This window comes from Scyliorhinus canicula, chromosome 2 (genome assembly GCF_902713615.1).
Source record: "Scyliorhinus canicula chromosome 2, sScyCan1.1, whole genome shotgun sequence".
NCBI classification, from domain to species: Eukaryota; Metazoa; Chordata; class Chondrichthyes; order Carcharhiniformes; family Scyliorhinidae; genus Scyliorhinus; species Scyliorhinus canicula.
The window spans coordinates 154,422,742-154,449,268 of NC_052147.1; the positions used below are offsets into that span (position 1 = coordinate 154,422,742).

The 26,527-nt window shown below is 45.7% G+C and overlaps 1 protein-coding gene across 1 annotated transcript in view; it reads right to left on the reverse strand.

Annotated features, from left to right (window-relative positions):
* Positions 1-26,527, reverse strand: part of als2b (alsin Rho guanine nucleotide exchange factor ALS2 b) — a 191,511-nt gene that overhangs the window by 127,710 nt on the left and 37,274 nt on the right. Inside the window, 5 exon segments of the mRNA XM_038787998.1 lie at positions 13,124-13,309; positions 16,070-16,147; positions 16,584-16,680; positions 17,188-17,356; positions 23,172-23,186. Coding sequence (XP_038643926.1) covers positions 13,124-13,309; positions 16,070-16,147; positions 16,584-16,680; positions 17,188-17,356; positions 23,172-23,186 — 545 coding nt within the window.

The window sequence follows — 26,527 nt, forward strand, 5'->3', positions numbered from 1 at the left end:
CCATCGCTTGCCCTGGCCACTGAGACCGTATACAACTTTAGCATAATATTTGATCCCGAGGTCTGCTGTCAGCCAATCATAACCACATCATCCCCAAGACCACATATTCCACCTCAGCAACATGGTCCAACTCAAGCCCGTCTCAGTTCATCTACACCTTTGTTATCTCTAGACTGACTATTTCAATGCTCTGCTAACTGGTCGCCGACATTCTAGAACATAAAAGTGCAGAAGGAGGCCATTCGGCCCATCGAGTCTGCACCGACCCACTTAAGCCCTCACCCACCCTATCCCGGTAACCCATTAACCCCGCCTAACCTTTTTTGGTAACTAAGGGCAATTTATCATGGCCAATCCACCTAACCTGCACATCTTTGGACTGTGGGAGGAAACCAGAGCACCCGGAGGAAACCCACGCAGACACGGGGAGAACGTGCAGACTCCACACAGACAATGACCCAGCAGGGAACCGAACCTGGGACCCTGGCACTGTGAAGCCACAGCGCTAATCACTTGTGCTACCGTGCTGCCCACTTCTATCCTCCATAAACTTGACATCACACAAATCTCTGCTTCCAGTGTCCTTATTCACACCAAGTCCTATTTACATATCGACACTGTGCTTGTTAACCTGCACTCGCTCGAAGTTAAGCAACGCTCCTATTTTAAAATTCTCATCCTAGTTCTCAAATTCCTGCACCAGCATCACCCCCTTCCGATTTCTGCAATCCCCTCCAGTTCTACAACCCTTCACACAATTGCACTCCTCCAATTAATTTCTGGAATTTTAAGTGTCCAATTCTCTTTTTTCCCCAATTAAAGGGGAATTTAGGGTGTTTATCCAACACAAAATAAAAGTGTTTGTAACGTTTGGCCTTGTATATGTTTTTTTACTGTTTTAATAAAAAGATATGGCCAATCCACCTACCCTGCACATCTTTAGGTTGTGGGGTGAAATCCACACAAGACATGGGGAGAATGTGCAAACTCCACACGACAGTGACCTGGGCCAGGATCGAACCCGGGTCCTCGGCCACATGAGGTAGCAGTGCTAACGACTGCACCAGCCTCACCCTCCTCCAATTCAGGCCTTGGATACATGCCCAATTTTAATCATTCACCATGGCTGGCGGAGCCTTCAGCTGTGTGACAACCTCAACCTCTGGAATTTCCTCTCCTGCTCCACCTCACTTTCCTCCTTTTAAAGATGTTCCTGAAAAACCTGCCTCTTTCATCGACTTTTAACCACCGCTCTAATATCACCCTATGTGATTCAGTGTCAAATCTTGCTTAATTGAAGTACCTTGCGACAGTTTAGGACATTAAAGGTGCTGTGCTTCAATTCTATATTTTTTGAAGCAAGGATTAAAGTTAATTTCTTTGCCTCAACAAGTGCCTCAACAAGTGAACAAGTGTTGTTAAAATTTTACTGAAAGTCAAAATAAATATTTCGCTAGAAAACATTTCTCTCTCTCAGTACAGCAAAGAACTGACCAGTTGGACAATCACACAATGAGCATAGATGGACAATAGCAATGTTCCATTTCTACAGACTTTCAAGCGCCACCTTAGTGAGGATCAAATCAATTTTGTCTGAAGGATTAAATAAACCAGCATTCACACATTTCCAAAATTCTTTCAAGTTCCTTCATTTGTCACAGGGGCAAAATCCTAGAACTCCCTTCCCAACAACACCAAAGGTGTTCATTTACCATATGGATTGCAATGGTCATGAAGGCACCTCACCACCAATTTAAGGGCAATTAGTGAGAGGCAACAAATGCTGGCCTTGCAAGCGACGCCCACATCCCATGAATAAATAAAAGACACTATTACACCCTCAAACATGCAACAGAACAAAGTGTGACCCAATTAACAAGCACGTAGATTAGGAAAATATAAATAGTAGGAAACAAAACAGCAATGGAAAGTGTGAGCAGGAAAACCTCTGCTCAAATTTGAAGAGAAAATTTTGTGTGAAGAGTTTGGGATTAAGCCAAAGCACCACCATCCTACCCAATCCACGCAGGAAGGACAGAAACTCTTCTCATTCTCACACAACACAGCAGCTACTGGGGGGGGGGGAACACTTGGAGACAGTGATCAATCCAGTCACATGCTAAACATCACTGCAAAGCTACACAGGGTCATCTAACTCCTGCAAAGCTGAATGGTCTGTGAAGTTAATTACTTGGAACAGAGATGAATACACTTGTGCAATGAAGTAATTCCACCTCACCCCCAACAGGTTTCAGCTGTGTCCTGGTCTATTAATGGCCAATAAATGGTTCCCAGTTACCCAGAACAGGCTACAGGTATTCCTCCCTGCTCCACAGGCTGCAGTGTCAATCTCCAGAGAGCAGTCAGTTTAAAGGTCAGGAATAACGCAAATAACTTGCTCACATGGTACATGTGCAATGTGTATCTCCCTTGAAAACATTAGTTGATTATAATCCTTCAGGGCTGACTGTGGACGCAGCCACCTTGCCTCTTCTCAGCTGAAAGTTAAATACTACAGGATGCAACTGGAGTTTAAACAATTAAAAACACAACAAAGTAATTCAGGAAGAAAATAATGATGAGGAAAGACAAGAAATCTGCAGTGATTTTAGAAATGGATGCTTTAGGATGACTCTCACCTTAAATGCTTAAAGTAGAGAGTAATTAGGGCAGCGTGTGATGCAGTGGTTAGCACTGGGACTACGGCGCTTCGGTCCCGGCCCTGGGTCACTGTCCGTGTGGAGTTTGCACATTCAGTCGTGTCTGCGTGGGTTTCACCCCCACAATCCAAAGATGTGCAGGTTCGGTGGATTAGCCACGCTAAATTGCCCCTTAATTAGGAAAAAACATATTTGGGTACTCTAAATTTAAAAAAAAAAGTGGGGAGTAATTGTCTCTTGATTCTATTTTCATACCTTAGAATCATGTCTGGTGTTGCACCATCCAAATAGTCCTTTACACTGCTCCGTAACCATTGCAAAATTGTCCCCTTCAAATGTTTGGAATTCTCTCTTCAAAGCTGTTGGTGGATGCAGATTCAGCAACCCTCCTGGGGGTTGCATTACAGATCACAATTAAAGGTAAAGTTGCCATAGTCCCAGATGACCAGAGGCTACTTTCCCCTTTGAGGGGGAGAGCTGACTGTTGGTGATTTAACCTGAGAATCACCACACCTTGAGAAGGCACAGCCTTTAAGAATAACCTCGGTCAGTGCAGGAATTGAACCCGCACTGCTGGCCTCGCTCTGCATCACAAACCAGCTGTCCAGCCAACTGAGCTAAAGGTATCCCAGCACATCCCATTGTTACCATCGAATCAATCGATCGACCCCCCACCCCCAAGAAAAACACCTCACCCAGTCTTGGTCCCCACCCCCCACTTTTCACACCTCCTAGGCACATCAAAACCGGTTCTACCAGGCTCTGATGGCTGCAGCCCCTCCCCCCACCACACTCCCATTCATTGGCCAGCTTCAGCTAGCCAGTATGAAGGTCCCTGCCCAGGACCCAATCCCCTCCCCACCACCCGGTCCCAGGAAGACAAAGAAATCCCCTTCAACACACAAACCCCAAATAGCCATCATTGCAAAGGGAAATCCCATCTCCTACCTTGTCCAAATAGGCAACTTCAACTCATTAAGCACAAATAACGAGATGCAATAAAAAATAGAGCTATATACAAACATCCATCCCCACTACCCTCAGTCCAAGACCAATCTTCAGTCCCATTTCTCACTTCTGCCCCAGTCCTGCCTTCACAAATGCCTCTGCCGCTTCCACCAATTCAAAGTAAAAGTCTTTGGAGTAGATCACCCTCAATTTAGCTGGGTACACTGTGCTGAATCGCACCCTGCTGTTATACGGTGCAGTCTTCACTCAGCCAAAGGCCGCCCGCTTCCTCGCCAACTCCACAGTAAAGTTCTGGTATATACGTATACCAACTCCAGCCAACTGCACCTCCCGCTTCTGCTTCACCCAACTCGGGGCTTTCTCCTTCACATAGAACCTGTGAAAACAAATAATCACTGCTCTTGGCAGCTCATTCGACTTTGGCTATGGCCTCCATGCCCTATGAGCCAAATCCAGTTCATATGTGAGGGATCTTCCCCCTCCCTCAACAGCTCCGCCAACATCTTGGCAAAGTTCTCAGTCAGCCTCCCCTTCGGGCAGGCTCACGATCCTCTGATTCTGCAAACTCGATCTGTTTTCCAGGTCCTCCACCTTTGCTCGCAGACCTTTGTTGCCCTCCACCACCCTCTGCAGCTCTTCATCCATTGAGGTGAGCTGATCGCTGTGTTGCGACAAGGCCTCCTCCACTCCCTTCAGTTTCTCACACTCCTCCCGCACCTCGACCGATGTCTTCACCAACCACGCAGACATGGGGAAAAAATGCAAACTCCACACAGAGTCACCATTGGACAGCATTGAACCCAGGTCCCTGCTATTGTGAAACAGCAGTGCTAACCACTGTACCACCGTTGTGCTCTTTGCCTCCAGTTGTGGAAACAAAGACCTTGGGCAGGATTCTCCATGGCCCGACGCCAAAATCAGGAGGTGGATGGCTTCCGACGCCAGATTCGGAACAGGCACTGGTTTGACGCCGGTTGGTGATGCTCTGCCACTCCAAATCGGCATCATAGCGACACGCAACGCGCGCAGTCACAAGGCTATTGGCGCATCATCAGCTGGCCAACGTGAGATTCTCCGCTCTCGATGGACTTAGTTCCCGATGGCGCGGGCCACGTGCGGTCCCAGCGCTCGGGAACCTGGCATGCCCGCTGCCGGCAGTGTCCAGCAGTGGCGGACTGGCCAGGGTGTCAGCTTGCCCGATGGCAAGTGGGCCCCTGATGAAGTGGGCCCCCTATATCAAATAAAAATCCAATAAAGAAACAAACACAGACAACTGTTTTAGTAATAAAAAGGAATAAGAAAAAAAAGAGAACAGGACACAAATAAGCAGTGCATGAAAAGGAACGAAGCAGGGGAGGTAGTGGAAGGATGTGGAATAGAGGGGCCCGGGTCAGGCATAATTAAGGAAATTCCATGTTTTCAGCAAGAGTGTGTGAATTTATAGATAAAGTTACAATTCGTGATTTGAGATGGTCGGCAACTTCAAAGGATATCAAGCAGTAGTCTTGGTTCAGCCGGTACATCGGTCCGGGGCCCGGAGAGCCAAGAAGGGGCCCGTGAATCTCTGAAGGGCCCTTAAAAATTATAATTAATTAGATAAATAAATCTCCAACTTCTTTCCTGAGATTTGTATTCTAACTTAATAAAATATAATTGTTTTTAAAAAGAGCAATACCAAATAAAAATGCAATAAAGAAACAAACAAATAATCACTCAGTGTATGAAGGAACGAAGCAGTGTTAAACGGATGTGAAAAGGAGTGGGGGGGGCTGGTTCACCCGGGTCGGACATAGTTGGAAATCCACGTTTTCAGCAAGAGTGTGTGAATTTAAAGATAAAGTTACAGTTCGTGATTTGAGATGGTCGGCAACTTGAAAGGATATCAAGCAGTACATAGGGTCGTGAGGTCACCGAACAGGAGAAGCGGTACTTTTGACCGTGAATCATGAGGTCAAAGATATTGAAGTGATAAGCCATGATCGGTAAACTCAAAGGGTTGCGACTTGTAACACTGCACTGGTATCAAACTGGACATGTTAACTTTGGTCGTGGGACCATTCTTAATGTCTTACCATAGTCGGACCAACTTCTAAGTTTCAACAGTTGTCTCAGTTGCTTGCTGGTGTGAACACTGGACAGTGGATTGTCTCCTCTTCTGAAGCTGCATAGGCCACAGTAGTATTGACTAATGAACATAGCCTATTGAAGTGTAAGTAAGTTATTTTATATTTTTTATCAAGTAGGGGTTTATCTGGCGTTCCTTCAAGTTATTCTTGCAATCATCAATATTCATTTTTCCCAATGTGGGCTATTTTTAATTAAGTTTTTATTTCAGGAATATTACCCCTACCAGCATGGATAAGAAAAAGCATAAATCTGGGTCACTAAAACGCAAAGAACAAAAAGCAGAAAGGAAGGAATCAGCCAAGCGATGCAGGCCTATTACAGAGTTTATAATACCACAAGCAAGATCCACATCAATATCCAGTTCTGCAACAAATAATCAAGAAGCAAGAAACAATGCTCATGGTGATGATGCAATGACATGCGAGTTACAAGAACAGAGAAGAGCTACTTTGAATGTAGAGACAAATACAAGTGCATCCATTACTAATCAACCCAGGCCCAATATTTCTTCTGGCTTCCTTGTTCCGGTATCTGTACTGCCTGTAGTTGCAACATCTGAACACATAGCTTCAACTAGTGATAGGGAATCAGATATTCCTTCAAGCATAAATGACTTGGTTTCTGAAGCACATCCTGTAAATGAACCTACGCAAGAAAATGAAAGATCAATTACTGGAATCTTCCAATATCCATCACGAGCAAAGCTAAAACAGTTTTTTGCTGAACATCCACTTCAGCCACTTGATGATCTGCCATTTGATGCTCGTTTGTATGAGAGGAAAATTATGAATGACTCAGTCCCAAGAAAATGGCTAACATATAACAAAGAAAATAGATGCTTATATTGTTCATACTGCTTAGCCTTTGAGTTTCCCAACACTTGTAATCCATCACCCTTTGTACGTGGCTTTAGTGACTACAGGCGTATTAGCCAGAGCTTGACTTTACATGAATCGACAACAACACATGTCAGAAATGCTCAGCAATATATCAGTGTGGTTAATGATGGCACCTTAGATGAATTTTTTGCAGCATCACTAATTAAAAGGAAAGAAGAAGTATTGAAGCAGATAAGTATTGTCATGAGGATTATAGACATCATAAAGATGTTAGGCAAGCAAGCACTTCCTTTTCGAGGTCACAGAAATGAATCGGCCTACACTCTAGATAATGAGGTTCTGAATCATGGCAATTTTTTAGCTACAGTGCAGTTGATGGAAAAATATGACCCCATTATGGCAGCTCACGTTTCTGCAGTGCAAAACAAGTCTAAACAAAGAATCAAACGATTAGAGCAACAAGGAAAGGCTCAAAGTAAAGGCCGTGGTGGTGGACTTGTTACATACCTGAGTAAAACAACTATAAACATGTTAATCAAAATTATGAAGAATATGATACAAGAAAGAATTAGTCATGAAGTTTCTCAAGCAAAATATTATTCTATTCAGGTTGATTCAACACAAGATAATTCATCCATCGATCAGTTTATCATTATTATCCGGTATGTGCTTAAAGGTATTATCTGTGAGCGGCTACTTTCAGTTGTGCCAAGTAATGATGGTACAGGACAGGAACTCTTTGACCTATTGATTGAAACATTACAGCATCTTAAAATTGACGCCCAAAAATGTTTATCTGATAGCACAGATGGCGCTGCAAGCTACCATGGCCAGTATAATGGTTTACAAAGTAAAATTGCTGATGTGCTGATCAACATGTTCATATATGGTGCTATGCCCATGTCTTGAATTTGGTAGCCATGATGTGGAGATGCCGGCGTTGGACTGGGGTGAACACAGTAAGAAGTCTTACAACACCAGGTTAAAGTCCAACAGGTTTGATTCAAACACGAGCTTTCGGAGCGCAGCTCCTTCCTCAGGTGAATCTGAGGAAGGAGCTGCGCTCCGAAAGCTCGTGTTTGAATCAAACCTGTTGGACTTTAACCTGGTGTTGTAAGACTTCTTATTGAATTTGGTGATAACTGAAACAACAAAATGCTTCAGTTGTGCCTGCAGTTTCTTTTTTCAATTTGCTCCAGAATATAGCAACTTTTGTGAAAGCATCATACAAGAGAATGGCTGTATGGATAGAAGTTTTTGGAAAAAATCTAGGACAAGAAAAAATGAAACGATTAAAGCTAATTGGTGAGACCAGATGGTCAGGAAAATCCAATGCAGCAACAACTACATTTGGACGTTTTGATGATGCCGCTGCCAGTACTTTCGTAAATCTATTGACATGCTTATCAATGATACAAGATTCAGAAAGGTTTGATGCAAAAACAAAACATGAAGCAAATGTTTTACTTCAAAGTCTTCTAAAGTTTGAAACCATGTTGACAGCATTTACTTACTTGTATATATTTGAAACTACAACCCCGTTATCAAGTTATCTACAGACAAGTGGTTTAGATATGTTTACTGCATGGAGTTTGGTAGATTCAGCTACAACAAAGTTGAAGGAACAGACAAGAACATTTGATAACGTTCACAGCAAGGCTTTGGAATTTGTAAATAAATGTAATGACAGGATTTCACAGATGAATATGGATGAAAATCAAACATTGGAAATTGATGCGTTGGAAACAGCATTGCCAGTTAAGAGGCAGAGGAAGAAGAAAAGAATGGCAGATGAGCTTATTGATGATGAAAGAAATTCCTCAGATTCTCTAGCTGATTTTTGAGTAAATGTGTTTAACCTAATAATGGATCGCATTGTCCAGTCACTAGAATCACGCTTTGTACAACACAAACAGTTGTATAAGGATTTGTCCTGCTTGGACCCAGCAAAGTTTAAAACTATTGCAGAGAAGGGCCTTGAAGATGAAGCATTGGAAGGTATTATTAAGCTGTTTCCACAAATCAGCAAAGGTCAAGTGATATTGGAATTGTTTTCTTTTGCTTCAAACTTTGATGTATTAAAGCTATTGCTTAATGATGGTGAGAATATGGATTCCAGTTGCAACAATTGTAAAATTTGCAGCACTTGCCTATCGTGTGTACTAAAAATTCTGGCATCCAACAGACTTCATGACAAGGCATATGATAACCTTTATGAACTTTATAAAGTCATCTGCACACTATCAGTTACTCAAGTCCAATGTGAGAGGACATTTTCAAAGCTAAAGATCATAAAGACAAGGTTAAGAAATTCGCTGTCTGAGGAGAATTTGGAATCATACATGTTGCTATCCATTGAAAAGGAATTGTTAGATGAATTGGACGCAGAAGCAATTATTGGCAGATTCACACAATCATCTAGCGAACACAAATGATTGCTCTTAATATAGTGGACCGCATGCAATGCTCTATTGTGCTTTTGAACTATCTGTTAATGTGTAAATTGTGCAGTAAACTATTTATAAGTATCAACCAATTACTTAAAATTTTAAAAATAAAATTAAATTATAACATTCTGTATTTACATTTGGTATCTACTGCCAGTAATATGTACAGTACATGTACACTGTAATTACTAAGAAAAACACATTTTTTTCCACAAAAATTTTAATTGTACCCTTTTTTCCATATGTATTTTTAAAAAAATGTATTTATTCGTTATGAAAATTAAATGATAGCATTGTAGTTGTGGGTGGGCCCCCTTTGTCTCCTGGCAACCAATATTTTTAGACCCAGTCCGCCACTGGTGCCCAGCACCGTTACACTCGCGCAGGATCCGTGCCACTGGCCGGGGGACTGCTGCTCGGGCTGGAAGGATTGGTGGGAGGTGGGCTGTGGGGTCGGGGTGGGCTGGTTAGAGTTCCAGCATGGCTCCTGCCATGTTTTCCAACATGACTGGTGCTGCTCATTAGGCCTGTGCATGCATGGCCCGGGACATGGCGATTTTGGGCACGATCCGCGGATGTGCCACATGGCGCCAGTGCTAGCCCCTCACCGGTTCCGTAATTGGTCAGGGGTCGCGCAGATCTTCCCGTCGTGAATCACCCGCGGATTCTCCGTTGGCGCCGACATTCAGCCTCAGGAACGGAGAATTCCGCCCCTTGGGCCCATTTAACAGTCTTCCCAAACTGTCCGGTCAACGTCAAAGTTTTTCTATGTACATTGCCAGGTCTCTGTTTCTGGTCCCATTGTACCATTTAGTTGATATTGCTTTATCGCTTTTTTACAAAGACATCACTGCTCTCTGCATTAAATTTTATCTACCATTTGTTTTCCCATTTCACTAGCCAGTGATTTTTTTTGTCCTCCTGGAGTTCATTACTCCAGTAATGGAGTGGGCAGCACGGTAGCATTGTGGATAGCACAATTGCTTCACAGCTCCAGGGTCCCAGGTTCGATTCCCGTTTCGGTCACTTTCTGTGTGGAGTCTGCACATCCTCCCCGTGTGTTCGTGGGTTTCCTCCGGGTGCTCCGGTTTCCTCCCACAGTCCAAAGATGTGCAGGTTAGGGGGATTGGCCATGATAAATTGCCCTTAATGTCCAAAATTGCCCTTCGTGTTGGGTGGGGTTCATAGGCTACGGGGATAGGGTGGAGGTGTTGACCTTGGGTAGGGTGCTCTTTCCAAGAGCCGGTGCAGACTCGATGGGCCGAATGGCCTCCTTCTGCACTGTAAATTCTATTACCATCCTTCTTATTGTTTACTGCTCTTTCAAGTTTTGTGTCATCTACAAAGTTTGAAAATTTTCACTATCTGCCCAAGTTATTAACATATAAGAATGAACATGTCTTAATACCTCGTAAAACCACTACATCCTTCTTCTGGTCTGAAAAATAACTTCGGTTTTATTCTTTCACAGGACATGGGCATCGTTGGCTATCCAGAATTTTTTAATTGCCTTCGAGAAGGTGGTGGTGAGCTGCCTTCTTGAACCGCTGCAGTCTGCGTGGTGTAGGTGCACCCACAGTGCTGTTAGGGAGGGAGTTCCAGGATTTTGACCCAGCGACAGTGAAGGAACAGCAATATATTTCCAAGTCAGGGTGGTGAGTGACTTGGAGGGGAACCTCCAGGTGGTGGTGTTCCCCATGTATCCGCTGCCCTTGTCCTTCTAGATGGTAGAGGCCGTGGGTTTGGAAAGTACTGTCGAAGGAGCTTTAATTAATTGCTGCAGTGCATCTCATAAATGGTACACACAGCTGCCAGTCTGCATTGGTGGTGGAGGGAGTGAATGCTGAAGGAAACGGATGGGATGTCAATCAAGAGGACTGTTTTATATGGCTGGTTCAGTTCATATTCTGGTCAATCATAACCTCCAGGATGGTGATAGTGGGGGATTTAGCAATGCTAATGCTATTGAATGTCATGTTCCAGCACTCTAAATCAAAATTAGCTTGCCTTGCATTTCACTCTTTTCTGATTCCCCTTCTATTTCAGAGCTACTTGTTATTCTAACACCATCAATGTCAACTACATTCTAGATAACGTCCTCCACAACACCATATTGAACTTGGGAGTGGAAAAACTTTTGTCATTACTTCTGACGTCCTCATTTGTTAACATGTACCCCTGATATTTGAGGATTTGGGGTTTAAACAAAATATCAAACTTATCTAAAATTGATGCAATACAAAGTAAGACCAGAATTTTTAAAACTCAAGATGAGAAACCTGGTTTGGTCTGTGGCAGTGGATCCCATCCCCAAGCCCAGCATCCAATTGGCCCAAACGACAATCCAAACCAACTATTCCTGACATGCCAGTCTCCCTGCCAACCAAACGTCGCAGTCAAGATCCAACTGCATTTTCCCAATTCTTATATTGTTGCTTTTCCTGGCAAATCATTGCTGAACACAGTCGTAAAGAGTCTGTTTTAAGATTGGGTTTGAAGATGTAATGCTAACATAATTTCCCTTGGCGTAATATTGTGGACATTCTGAATTCTCCCTCTGTGTACCCGAACAGGCAACGGAATGTGGCGACGGGGGCATTTTCACAGTAACTTCATTGCGATGTTAATGTTAAGCCTACTTGTAACAATAATAAAGATAAAGATATTCCGGATTCCACAGGGGTGGATTCTCAGTGGGTCAGAATGGAGGAGAGTTTGAGTCGGAGGTCGGGACTGAAGATGCTAGCAACAGCACCGCTCCCGATCGCCCCGGGAAAATACTCAGGGAGTCCGGTAGTAATAGCATCGTTGAGAATTTGGAGGCAGTTTCGCCAGCACTTCAGGTTAGGGGCAGGGTCAAGGGAAATGCCGATTCGGGGGAACCACAGATTTGAGCCAGCGAGGTGGGATGGAAATTTTCAGAGATGGGAGGAGAAGGGAGTTAGGGCACCAAAGGATTTGTTTCTGTGGGGTCGGTTTGCAGGATCGAAGGAGCTGGGAGCGAAGTATGAGCTGGAGAAGGGGGAAAATGTTTAGATGCAGGTTTGAGATTTTGCCAAGAAGGAGAAACAGAGCTTCCTGGTGGAGCCGGCTTCCACATTGCTGGAGGAAGTGCTGATGACAGAGGGACTGGAGAAGGGGGTAGTGTCAGCGGTTTACAGGGTTATTTTGGAAGAGGAGAAGGCACCACTGGAAGGGATCAAAGCAAAGTGGGAGGAGGAGTTGGGAGAGGGTATGGAGGAGGGGTTCTGGTGTGAGGTGCTCCAGAGTGAATGCCTCCACCTCATGCGCGAGGTTGGAGTTGATACAGCTGGAGGTGGTATATAGAGCACACCTCACAAAGGCGAGGATGAGCCGGTTCTTTGAGGGGGTAATGTTTGTCAACGTTGCAGGGAGGGCCCCGCAAACCACGTTCATATGTTTTGGCCCTGTCCAAAGCTGGAGGATTACTGGAAGGAGGTTTTAAAGGTAATCTCTAATGTAGTGCACATGAAACTGGACCCTGGTCCTCGGGAGGCCATATTCAGGTGTTGGATCGGCCGGGGTTGGAAACGGGTGCAGAAGCAGATGTTGTAGCCTTCGCCTCGTTGATCGCCGGAAGGCGGATCCCGTTGGGATGGAGAGCATCCTCTCCACCCTGTGCCCTGGTGTGGTGGGGGGACCTGCTGGAATTCATAACGCTTGAGATGATGAAGTTTGAACTGAGGGGAAGGATGGAGGGGTTCTACATTTCATGTGCGTTATTCATCATGCACTTTCAAGAATTAGATGACATCAAACATTGGGGGGGGGCTGTGTATGTTGATGGTGACTATGGGTGATTCCCGATTCCTTTTTTATTTGATGTTTGTGTTGACCTGTGGGTTGCTGTTTGGGGGTTGGTGGGAGGATGGGATCGTTGTTGTTGATAAGGGGATAGACATTGTATTTATTACCATTGATTGTTTGTTGGTTGTTGGTGCGTGTAAATTTTGAAGAAAATGTGAAAAAGGAGAATAAAAAATATTTTTAAAATAAAGATATTCCGGATTCATCATATGTACCCAAATGAACAATAAAGAGTGTCATGAGCTTCACTTGCCTTACTACAACTTGACAGAAGCACTGGTTGCTGGGTGCAGGAATGACCACGATCAGTGTTCCTGGCTTCTTGCAACACCTGTTGTCCACTGTAATAGATGCTGGGCTGGAAGGATTCCCCATCGGCCAAAAATAGGGAATGTCCTTGTCCTGCTGCCACATCCCACACACGAATGCCCTCTGGAATCTGCACCAGAGAAATATTGGCATGTCAGTTTAATTCTTTCAGAGTGGCCGTGAGGTTTCCCGACAAATGTTCGACAGTAGCCTAACGTCTGTAAACTTACTTGACTGTTTTCTTCCTTCCCCATCTCCTGAAGTAGTTGGGTGTGCCGTTCTAAAAAGAACAATAACTGCTCCTGATACAATACCTTTAAGCTAAAAAAAATCTCCCAAAGATGGAAGAGAAAAGGAGCAGGTGCCAAGTCTTTGTGGCAGAGCAGGGAAAGGTGACCAAATGCTTGATGAGTAAAACCTGTTTCGAGAATTTTAAAGTTGTACCGTGAGGTTTAAAAGTCAGGGGATTAGGGTGGGGAGTTGCTCAGTGTAAGGCCAGGATAACAGAAGGCCAGGGCAGCACATGGCACAGTGGTTAGCATTGCTGCCTACGGCACCGAGGACCCGGGTTCTAATTCCGGCCCTGGGTCACTGTCTGTGTGGAGTTTGCACATTCTCCCCGTGTTTGCGTGGGTTTCACCCCCACAACCTAAAAGATGAACATAGAACATACAGTGCAGAAGGAGGCCATTCGGCCCATCGAGTCTGCACCGACCCACTTAAGCCCCTCACTTCCACCCTATCCCTGTAACCCAATAACCCCTCCAAACTTTTTGGGTCACGAAGGGCAATTTATTATGTCCAATCCACCTAACCTGCACGTCTTTGGACTGTGGGAGGAAACCGGAGCACCCGGAGGAAACCCACGCAGACACGGGGAGAATGTCCAGACTCCGCACAGACAGTGACCCAGGGGGGAATCGAACCTGGGACCCTGGCGCTGTGAAGCCACAGTCCTATCCACTTGTGCTAGATGTGCAGGTTAGGTGGATTGGCCATGCTAAATTGCCCCTTAATTGGAAAAAAAATAACTAGGTACTCTAAATTTTAAAAAAGGATAACAGAAGGCCCCATCAACGGAGGGAAGAGAATAGGAGTGAGGGCTGCAGAGGAAGTGGGAGACTGCTGGGAAAGGTTCAGAGGTCATGTGGGCAAGGCCTTAGATGAGCATGAGTATTTGGAGACTGGGAAGCCTGTGCAGGTCAACAAGGATAGAGGTGATGGGTGAGTGAGGGATGGATGCTGGCTGCATTGTTTTAGATCATTTAGCATGAATAGGAGATGAAAATCACCATGGCCAACGCAGCTTATGAGGCGATGGTGGCAATCAAGAGGCTCAGACTGATGCTCGTCGGGAATGATTGAAATCTAAGAATGGCAGCTAGTGAAAATTAAATTCGATGAATAAATCTGGAATATAAAGCTAGTCTCTAATGATAACCACAGGCGACACGTGACGCAGTGGTTAGCATTGCTGCCTCATGGTGCCACGGACGCAGGTTCGATCCCGGCGCTAGGTCACTGTCCATGTGGAGTTTGCACATTCTCCCAGTGTTGGTGTGGGTCTCACCCCCACAACTCAAAGATGTGAGGGGTAGGTGTACTGGCCACGCTGAATTGCCCCTTAATTGGAAAAAATAAAAAATAAAAAGTAATGATGACCATGAGAACTAGCATTGATTGTTGGAAAAGCCCATCTGGTTCACCTATGTCCATCAAGGAAGGAAATCAACTGTCTTTACCTGGTCTGGCCTACATGTGTCAGCTTAGTGTATGGTCACAAGGGGCAGCACGGTGGCACAGTGGTTAGCATTGCTGCCTACGGCGCTGAGGACCCGGGTTCGAATCCCGGCCCTGGGTCACTGCCTGTGTGGAGTTTGCACATTCTCCCCGTGCCTCTGTGGGTTTCACCCCCACAACCCAAAGATGTGCAGGTTAGGTGGATTGGTCACGCTAAATTGCCCCTTAATTGTAAAAAAATAATTGGGTACTCTAAATTTTTTTTTAAAGTGTATGGTCACAAGACTCGAGAAGAGAGTTTGAACCTACAACCTTCTAACTCAAGAGGTGAAAGTGCCAGTGTTAACAAGAGAGATGGAGCTTACTCCCGGTGCTTTCTCAGCAATGTGATTGACTTACCTGTCCTCTGAAATGGCCAAGCGATTCACTCAGTTCAAGGGCAATTAGGGATGGGCAACAAATACTGTCCCAGCCATCGACGCTCACATCCCATGAAGGAGAAAGCACCGGGAGTATGCTCCATCTCTCTTGTTAACTCTGGCACTTTCACCTCTCGAGTCAGAAGGTTGTAGGTTCAAGCCCCCATCAAAAGTCTTGTGACCATACATTAAGCTGACACTTCAGTACTGCACCATCGGAGGTGTCATCTTTCAGATGCAACATCAGCCTGAGGCTCTGTCTGCCCTCTTGGGGGATGGGAAACATCCCGAGGCACTAGTTCAAAGAAGAACAGGGAAATTCTTCCGGTGTCTTGACCAATAGTTAACCCTCTACCATCATCACTAAAGCCTGGTGTTGGCAGGATGATTGATTCCAAGGAGAAGCAAAACTTGCTCCTCTTTTCACCCAACAACTACACATTGGAACTTTACAGTGAAAAGCAGAAGGAATCCTGGGGGACTTTATCCCTCCAATTGTTAAGGGGGAGCTGCAGCCTTACCAAGATCATGTAACTCAGCACAAAAGACTGAGATTCTTAACTGGGCAGTTGTGTCTCTGCAATTCAATGTCGTGTATGTTAGGCTAATGGTCCTCAAAGTGGGGCTTTATCTAGTCTGCCTCTGTTAGCAGCTTCTGTGCATGTCTTCAGAACAAGTTTTAAATGTCGGTTCATATTTTCAAGTCGTTGGAACGCTTGGGAGAGCTGTACCTTGATGAGGCGAGGCATGACGGTGGGTGACTCTGTGTGGCCAAGTTGCCCGTAAGTGTTACTGCCCCATGAATAGACCTGGAGGAAGAAAATTGTGGAAAACAGGTCAGTTTTAAATCTTTATAAGCTTCTACCTACATGCATAGGATACAAACCAAACCTGAAACTTTACAGGACACTCTTAAGGTTTGGTATTTATTCCCCCACCTCATCAGCCTTGTGCTCATGCAGGTAATAGAGGTTATTGAATTTTCACCTTGGTCGAGCCAAGGCGATGTTACCAACAAGGGAAGTTTGTCTAAATGAGGTATTGCTGATCAATGATCAATCCCAGGTATTTCTGTGCTAAGAACATTGGATCTTCAGACCGACAGGTAAAAGAGCAATGAAAACTCACCGTACTCTCCAAGGGCCATTTCTGGCTCAGTTTGCTTGTTCAGATAGAGCCCTCCCTGACTCTCCCACAGATCAGACACACACTGGCAAAAGTAGAGCATGTGGGTATGGACCTTACCTGCGAACTGGTGGTTAAGGCCAACGAGTGATAGGCACCAGCCACCACCTGGACCACTTCCTTGCTGCTCAGACTCTTGATGCACAGAGGATGAAGCCTAGAGACAGGATGAGAACATTGTCATTGTGTGAGTGCCATGATGTGGAGATGCCGGCGTTGGACTGGGGTGAGCACAGTAAGAAGTCTTACAACACCAGGTTAAAGTCCAACAGGTTTGTTTCAAACACGAGCTTTCGGAGCACGGCTCCGAAAGCTCGTGTTTGAAACAAACCTGTTGGACTTTAACCTGGTGTTGTAAGACTTCTTATTGTGTGAGTGACCACTGCTTAGCCTTGTAATACTAATCACACCCATCAACAACCCAACGCTGTGCTTAGCATTTGGAGATCCTCTAAAGGCCCAATGCATTGTCACTTTCTGCTCCAATTTCAGGTATTTAGTGTGCCACCTAATGTGGTGCCATCAGCAAATGTTTATTATGCAAAGCCCCATTTCTTCATCTTTATACATCAGAGAAATACATTTTTGAAGAGGCAATAAAGCAGAAAGGAAAGGAGCAAGGGTCAAGATGGTGCACATCACTAGGTACTTGCAATCCGCTTACCTGGGAAGGACATCTCCGTGGCCCAGCTGACCCTCTTTGCCTCGTCCCCAGCTCCATAACTCTGTCTGTAAGGAAGGAAGGTGTGCATCGGCCTCGCTGCCAGGTGTGGGGGTCAGGCTCACCGATCTGATTCTTGCACGCCCAGCTTTCCTGAGAAGCCTCGGGGAGACTGAAAGAAAAAGACACACTCACTTGTACGTGAATGTAGGAGCGTCTGTGGCCCTGATAGTCTGGTACCACCATGCATGGTTGCGATTTGAAATAAATGTTCTTGGCTCGAGTGCCACAGATCACCGTCACAAGCAAGTTCCCATTCTCTATCATCTGGAGTTGGTCTTTATCTGTTCAATATCTTAACAGCAATAACCTATGTTTATATAGCACCTTTTAACATAATGAAACATCCCAAAGTACTTCATGGGAGTTTTCTTAAAGTACGATGCTGACCAACATGTAGAGATATTAGATCAGGTGACCAAAAGCCTGGTCAAAGAGGTTAGGTTTTAAGTGTTATAAAGGAGGAGAGCAAAGTAGAGAAATGGAGAAGTAGGGAGGGAATTTCGGAGCTTGTGGTCCAGGCAATTGAGGGCCACCAATAGTGAAGCAATTCTAATTGGGAATGCTCAAGAGGCTGAAAATCGAGCAGTATCTCAAGCCGATTGTCAGGCTGGAGGAGATTCCAGAGATAGGGATAGCGAAGCCATGGATGGTTTTGAAAACCAGGATGCAAATTTTAAAATGAAAGTGCTGCTTGACTGGGAGCCGATGTAGGCCAGTGAGCATGGGGTGGGACCTGCTGTGAGTTATGACATGGCCAGCAGCGTTTTGGATGACCTCAAGTTAACAGAGGATAGATTGTGGGAGAGCAGCCAGGAGTGTGTTGGAATATTTGAGTGGAGAGGTAAGGAAGACATGAATGAGGGTTTCAGCAACAGATGAGCGGAGAAGGGCGAAGTTAAGTGATGTTACGAAGATGGAAATAGCTGGTCTTAGTGAGATAATTATTACAACACCATAAGCTTATCTTGGGATCAACTACATCAAGGTTGCAAACGGACTGGCTTAATCACAAACTGTTTCCAGGCAGAGAGGGCTCAGGCATTATGGAAGAGTTTGAATCAGGGAGCCCAAAAAATTGGAAAAACAGAAAATGCTGGACAATCAAAGCAGGTCTGACAGTGTGTGGAGAGAGAACGGAGCTAATGTTTCTGGAATACTCGTTGTCAAAGCCAAAACAAATGGCTTCAGTTGTCCCAATATTTAATTTTTCAAAATTAATTCATGGGATGCGAGCATCACTGGCTAGGCCAGCATTTATTGCCCACCTGTAATTGCCCTTGGGAAGGTGGTGAGCTGCCTTCTTGAACTTTTGCAGTCCAGGTGTCATAGGTACACCCACAGTGTCCTACAGAGGGGCAGCATGTTAGATGAAAAATAGGAGGGGCCAAGGATAGATCGTTGAAGGACACTGGACGTAGATGCGGGAGCAGGAAGAGAAGTCATTGCAAGTGATTTTCTGGCTATGATTAGAAAAGAATGGAACCAGCTGATGGTAGTGCTGTTAGGGAGGGAATTCAGGATTTCAAAAAAAATAAATTTGGAGTACCCAATTCATTTTTTCCAATTAAGGGGCAATTTAGCGTGGCCAATCCACCTACCCTGCACATCTTTGGGTTGTGGAGGCGAAACCCACGCAAATACAGGGAGGGAATTCCAGGATTTTGACCCAGCGACAATGAAGGAACAGCGATATAATTCCAAGTCAGGATGGTGTTTGGCTTGGAGGGGAACATCTAGGTGGTAGTGTTCCCAGATATCTGCTGTCTTGTCCTTCTAGATGGTAGTGGGTTTGGAAGATGCTGCCTAAGGAGCCTTGGTGAATTACTGCAGTACATCTTGTAGATGGTACACACTGCTGCTACTGTGCGTCAGTGGTGGAGGGAGTGAATGTTTGCGGATGGGCTTCCAGACAAGTAGAGAGTATTCCATTACACTCCTGACTTGTGCCTTGTAGATGATGGAGGCTTTGGGGAGTCAGGAGGTGAAGAAATTTCTGCTCATCCAGTACTGGATGTCGGAGAAGCAGTTTGATAATTGAGCAAATATGGAGGACTCGAGTGAGGTAGTGGTGGTGAGATCGAGCTGGGTATTGTCAGTGTACTTGTGAAAACTAAAGCTGTGTTTTTAGATGATATCGCTGAGGGGCAGCATGTAAGACAAGAAATAAGAGGGGCCAAGATTAGATCATTCGGGGACACCTGACATATGTGCAGAACAGCAAGAGAAGCCGTTGCAAGTGATTGGATTGGATTGGATTTGTTTATTGTCACTTGTACCGAGGTACAGTGAAAAGTATTTTTCTGCAAGCAGCTCAACAGATCATTCAGTACATGGAAGAAAAGGGAATTAAACAAAATTCAAGAAAAGACAAGAAAATACATGAGAATACATAATAGGGCAACACAAGATATACAATGTAACTACATAAGCATTGGCATCGGATGAAGCATACAGGGTGTAGTGTTAATGAGGTCAGTCAGTAAGAGGGTCATTTAGGAGTCTGGTGACAGTGGGGAAGAAGCTGTTTTTGAGTCTGTTCGTGCGTGTTCTCAGGCTTCTGAATCTCCTGCCCGATGGAAGAAGTTGGTAAAGTGAGTAAGCCGGGTGGGAGGGATTCTTGATTATGCTGCCCGCTTTCCCCCGGCAGCGGGAGGTGTAGATGGAGTCCATGGATGGGAGGCAGGTTTGTGTGATGGACTGGGCGGTATTCACGACTCTCTGAAGCTCCTTGCGGTCCTGGGCCGACCAGTTGCCATACCAGGCTGTGATGCAGCCCGATAGGATGCTTTCTATAGTGCATCTGTAAAAGTTGGTAAGGGTTAATGTGGACATGCTGAATTTCCTTAGTTTCCTGAGGAAGTATAGGCGCTGTTGTGCTCTCTTGGTGATAGCGTCGACGTGAGTGGACCAGGACAGATTTTTGGTGATGTGCACCCCTAGGAATTTGAAACTGCTAACCATCTCCATCTCGGCCCTGTAGATGCTGACAGGGGTGTGACAGGGGTGATTTGATTTGGAAGTAGTTAAGAATGGAACCAGGCGATGGCAGTCCCATCCAGCTGGATGACAGTGAAGGGTTGTTGGAGGGGGGTGGTACGGTTACCGTGTCAAAGATTGAAGACAGGACGAGCAGGATGAGCAAGGAAAGTTTCCCTTTGTCACACTCACACAGGATGTCATTTGTGACTTTGGCAGGAGTCATTTTTGTATTGTGACAGGGACAGAAACCTGATTGGAGGGATTCAAACATGGGAGTTCTGGGAAAGATGAAATGGACTTGGGAGGATTTTGGAGAGGAAAGGGAGGGTGAAGATGGGAAGCTAGTTTGCAAAGACTGTGAGGTCAAGGGTTGTGATTTTGAGGAGAAGAGTGATGACGACATATTTAAAGGAGAGAGGGACAACACCTGAGGAGAGAGAAGAGTTTACAATCTTGGTTAACATGGGGCCCAGGAGGGCAAGCTGGCGATCAGCAGTTTAGATAAGAATAGGATCAAAGAATCTGGAGGCGGGTCTCATGGACAAGATGAGCTCAGAGAGAGCATAAGGGGAGATAGGAAATAAATTAGAGAATGATGGGAGTTCAGAGCAGGGACAAGGAGGAGAATGTTAGGCAGTTCAAATGCAAGAAACTGCAGTGTGGTGAACTCAGCCCAATGCACCACACAAGCTTGCCACCCCCACATTGATTCTGTATTCACTTCCCGCTGCCTCAGGAAGGCAGACAGCATTATCAGAGACCCCTCCCACCCAGGCATTGCCTTCTTCCAGATCCTTCCATCAGTACAGAAGTCTGAAGACTCACATATCCAGACTTAGGAACAGCTTCTTCCCCACAGCTCCAAGACTCCTCAACGACTCCCTCTCAGACTCATCTGTTCCCTTTAAGAACACTATTCACGACGCCCTATGCTGCTCTTGCTCATGTATTTGCTTTGTTTGGCCCCTTGTTCCGCACTGTAATCAATCACTGTTTGTCGATGTATCATTTGTCAATGTTCTCTGTTGATTATTCTTTTTGTCTACTATTCCCTTGGCTGCAGAAAAATACTTTTCACTGTACTTCGGTACATGTGACAATAAATCAAAAATCAGCTGATCCGAATACCTCCATCTCACTAATCTCCATCTCATTGAGATCCTCGTGCTTGTTGTTCGGAAGTGACAGGGGAGAAGGGTTTAAGAAGTTTGCCTGCTATAGAGAAAAGAAGCTGGTGGTTATCTTTGCATTTCCAATCGCAACACTGGACGAACTGACAGAGAAATTTTGGCTAGCTGGGGGGAACGAGCTGCGGTACCTCCAGCTCAAAAACTTCCTACGAAAGGAGACAAGGACGTACCCACAACCCCCACGACAGACACTACTGGAAGACCCACTGGACGCAAGTATCCTAGAGAAAGGGAACTGTAGCGACTTGTATGACCGACTGGTATAAAGGGACGACACAGTACTGGACGCAACAAGGAAATGGGAGGACGACCTGGGGATGCAGATAGGGTGGGGACTCTGGAGCGAAGCACTACATAGGGTCAACTCCACCTCCACGTGCGCAAGGCTCAGCCTGACGCAACTAAAAGTGGTACATAGAGCCCACTTAACAAGAAACCGTATGAACACGTTCTTCCCGGAGGTGGACAGATGCGAACGGTGCCAAAGAGGCCCAGCCAACCATGCCCACATGTTCTGGTCTTGCCCCAGACTTGTGGAGTACTGGACAGCCTTCTTCGAGGCTATGTCCAAAGTGGTGGGGGTGAGGCTGGAGCCATGCCCGATAGTGGCGGTCTTCGGGGTTTCAGACCAGCCAGATCTATTCCTGGGGAGGAGGGCGGACGCCCTTGCCTTTGCCTCCCTGATCGCCCGCCACAGAATCCTGTTTGGCTGGCGGTCAGCAGCACCGCCCAGAGCTGCAGACTGGCTGTCCGACCTCTCGGAATCTCTCCAAATGGAGAAAATCAAATTCGCCATCCGAGGGTCGGACGATGGCTTCAACAGAACGTGGGAGCCATTCATGCAATTGTTCTGGGACCTGTTTGTGGCCAACGAACAAGAGGAAGAATAGTCGGGTGGCCAAGAATCAGGGGAAAATGGATGGGAATCGGGGGAAGGTTGCCGGGGCGGGGGGGGCTACGGGTTCGTTATGGGGGTTTGATGGCTAGCTAAGGCCCAAAACCAAACTGTAAATAAATGCCTATAAACATGTGCCTCGGCCATATTAGGGAATGTAAAATATGTATGCCGGCTAAAGGGGGGGGCGGCCACAGTTATTATTACGAAGATGCTTACCTGTAAATATATATGTTAATTTTTGCGTGTTCTTTTTTTTTCTCTCTCTCTGACAATTTGTAATTTGTTCAATATAAAACATGAAAACTGAATAAAAAACATTTATTTAAAAAAATCTTTGCATTTCCAGGATGATGAGGAATAATGAGTCCTTATAGGAGGCGGGAGCAGGACCCAATAAGTGTTTTAAGCGGTCAAGCCAGATCTAGCAGTGAACAGCTAAACCTGGCGACTGCTAAATCCTTTCAAGTCTATGGTTCTTGAACCTGAGGATCTAGAGATGAGGGCTGTACCAGTGAAAAGGTAAGGACAAGAGTGAAAGAGTTGTGGTTGTAACTGGACTTGAGCAACAATGGTAGAGACAAGGGAGCGGTTCAGTTGCTGCAGAAATGTGACAAACTGGGGTCAACAGTTACATGGTTTCCACAACCAGGTTTCCGCTTTGGCCATGATATTTATTTTTATAAATTTACAGTACCCAATTTATTTTTTCCAAATAAGGGGCAATTTAGCGTGGCCAATCCACCTAGCCTGCACATATTTGCGTTATGGGGGTAATACCCTCGCAAACATGGGGAGAATGTGCAAACTCCATACGGACAGTGACCCAGGGTCGGGATTCGAACCTGGGAACTTGGCACCTTGAGGCAGCAATGCTAACCACTGCGCCACCGTGCTGCCCCAGCTTAGACCATGATGTTAATACAATAATCTACAGTTGTGGTACTGAAAACAGGCTGAGAAGATACACATAGGCCAGGAACAGAAACTGTCTCATGAGATCCTGGCTGGAATCGATACTGACCATCTGCAAAAGCACTCAAATCAAGGCATAAACCTGTTATTGCTATATGGACTTTGTGATTACCCACTCTAAAGAACAATGTTATGAATATGTAACAAACATCCAGACACAAGTGATCAACTTTGCAGCAGGGCGAAGAAGACAAAAGAAGCCATCAGACTCCTTAATGATCTGATGGCTGGTCAGACAAGGGGAGTTTCAGAGGACAATAGGTCTTAATTGAACTGCCATGGATAAACAGGAGTATCCTGTCTTTCCCATTAACAAGTTGGGGTCTGGCTAGGACAATGGCCAGTGGTGGGCGGATACCAATGACTCAACCCTAGCATCCCAGTATAAAGAAAGCTGCATTATACAGATCTTAAGCGATAACCTGGGAGTTGCCCAGGTACAACCATCGCAAGAAGGACCCTGGGTTTCAAACCCAGAGAAGACATCCACATCGACTGATTGAAGCCTCCCAGTCTCCTTTACGAAGAGCGGGTAAAACCCAAAGCTCAGCTGTGAGTCTGAGTTGTATTGTCTTGGGTAAGAGAATTGTGAATAAAATTGTGTTGAACTGTGAACCGGTTTTGTCCTTTTTCATCTCGCAAATAAGGGCACCAAGATAAAACTTTTGAGTAATTACTCCTTAATGAACTGATTGCTGGTCGAACGCATCAGAGGTTTTAAAGGTACAACACAGCAAACTCATGAATGAGAAGGATCTTGATCAAAGTAGGGGCAGCACGGTAGCATGGTGGTTAGCATAAATGCTTCACAGCTCCAGGGTCCCAGGTTCGATTCCCGGCTGGGTCACTGTCTGTGCGGAGTCTGCACGTCTTCCCCGTGTGTGCGTGGGTTTCCTCCGGGTGCTCCGGTTTCCTCCCACAGTCCAAAGATGTGCTGGTTCGGTGGATTGGCCATGCTAAATTGCCCGTAGTGTCCTAAAGGTTAGGGGTGGGTTGTTGGGTTACGGGTAGAGGGTGGATATGTGGGTTTGAGTAGGGTGATCATTGCTCGGCACAACATCGAGGGCCGAAGGGCCTGTTCTGTGCTGTACTGTTCTATGTTCTAAAGTGAATAGACGTTCTGGAGGAAGATACACCTAGGGGTGGTGAGGGCTAATTCACTGGCAGAGTTCACAGGGTCAGCAATGGGGGCAAAGACAAAATAATTATGGACAAATATAATTTATTCAGGAATAGAACAGAAAGGCAGCACAGTGGTGCAGTGGTTAGCACTGCTGCCTCACAGCGCTGAGGACCCAGGTTCGTTCCCAGCCCCAGGTCACTGTCCGTGTGGAGTTTACACATTCTCCCCGGGTCTGCGTGGGTCTCACCCCCACAACCCAAAAGATCTGCAGGATATTTTTTTCCAATTGAAGGTCAGTTTAGAGTGGCCAAAATAAAAATATTTCCAAAAAAAAAGTTCAGAGTGGCCAATCCACCCCCCTGCACATCTTTGGGTTGTGGGGGTGAGACCCACGCAGACACGGGGAGAATGTGAAGGGATTGGCCACGCTAAATTGCCCCTTAATTGGAAAAAAAATAATTGGGGACTCTAATTTATTTTTTGAAAAAGGAATAGAACTGAGCATCACTGAAGTATTTCAGCCATTTGATTCAGAATGAACAGCTGACCAGACTGATGCTCGGACATGTGGTGATCCACTGTGTAACTGTGTGTACCTGTATTAGGGGATGTACAGTAGTACCTATACTACAGGTTCACCGGTAGCCCCTGCCGGCTAGCTCGCCCACAAGGAGCCGTATAAATATGCATGACTTCTCCTGATCAGCCATTCTACCAGCTGCAGTCGGAGGCCACACATCTGACTGTAATAAAGCCTCTATTGTACCAATTTGAGTCTGTAGTACAATTGTTAGTGCATCAGGACAATAATTATAATTATAGAAATTATAAGATTACTGAATCTTAAAACCCAGTCAGATATCCATAAACATCTGTCGATGTGTCATTGATTCATGGATCCTCAAAACTATTAAATACAGTTTAATGAGTACAAATAATGATAGAATTCAGTACAAAAACAACCCGCTTGATTGGTACCCCTTCCACAAACATTCACTCCCTTCACCACTGATGAACAGTGGTAGTGGTGTGTACCAGCTAAAACATGCACTGCTGGACCTCACCCAAGGCTACTCTGACAGCACCTTCCAAACACAGAACTGCTCCCATCTAGAAGGATAGCAGATACTTGGAAACACTACCACCTCTAAGTCCCCACCCCCCCCATGCCACACATCATCCTGAATTGGAAATATATCACCCTACCTTCACTGTCGCTGGGACTAAATCCTGGAATTCCCTGCCTAACAGCACTGTGGGTGTACCATGGACCTCAGCGGTTCAAAAAGGCAGCTCCTACCACCTTCAAGGGCAATTAGGGATGGGCAATAAATACTGACCTAGCCATCGACACCCACTCACATGTAGGGGGTCGGACTTGCGGACGCTGGCAATGGTGCTGTTCCCGTTGGCTCCAGGAAAGTATCAGTGAGTCCAGTGGTAGTGGCCACTTTGAAATAGGGGTAGTTTAGGCAACATTTTAAGCTAGGCCGGGTCAGGGGGATGCCGATTAGGGGAAATCGTGGGTTCGAGCCGGGGAGGACGGATGCGAGGTTTCGGAGATGGGGCGAGGAGGGGAACAACGAAATGAAGGACTTGTTTCTCAGGGGATGATTCACGTGTTTGGAGGAATTGGAAGAGAAGTATGGATTGGCAAAAGGGGAAGGGTTTAGGTACCTGCTGGCTCGGGATTTCGTAAGGAAGCTGTTCCCGACCTTCCCGATAGCGCCAGCCTCCTCGTTGATGGAGGCGGTGCTGTCAGCAGGTGTGCTGGAGAGGGGGGTTGTTTCGGCGATCTTTGGGAGTATCTTGGAGGAAGACAGGGTGTCTATGGAGGGGATTAAGGCAAAGAGGGAGGAGGAGCTGGGGGGGGGGGGTGATGGAAGAGGAATTTTAGTGTGAGGTAGTACAGAGGGTAAATGCCTCAACCTGATGTGCGAGACACGGGCTGATACAGTTTAAAGTCGTGCATAGGACGCACGTCACAAAATCGAAGATGAGACGTCTGTTTGAGGGGGGTGGAGGATGTCTGTGAGCAATGTGGGAGGGGCCCCGCAAACCTCATATGTTTTGGTCCTGCCCGAAGCTGGAACGATTTTGGAGGGAGGGATTTAGCAC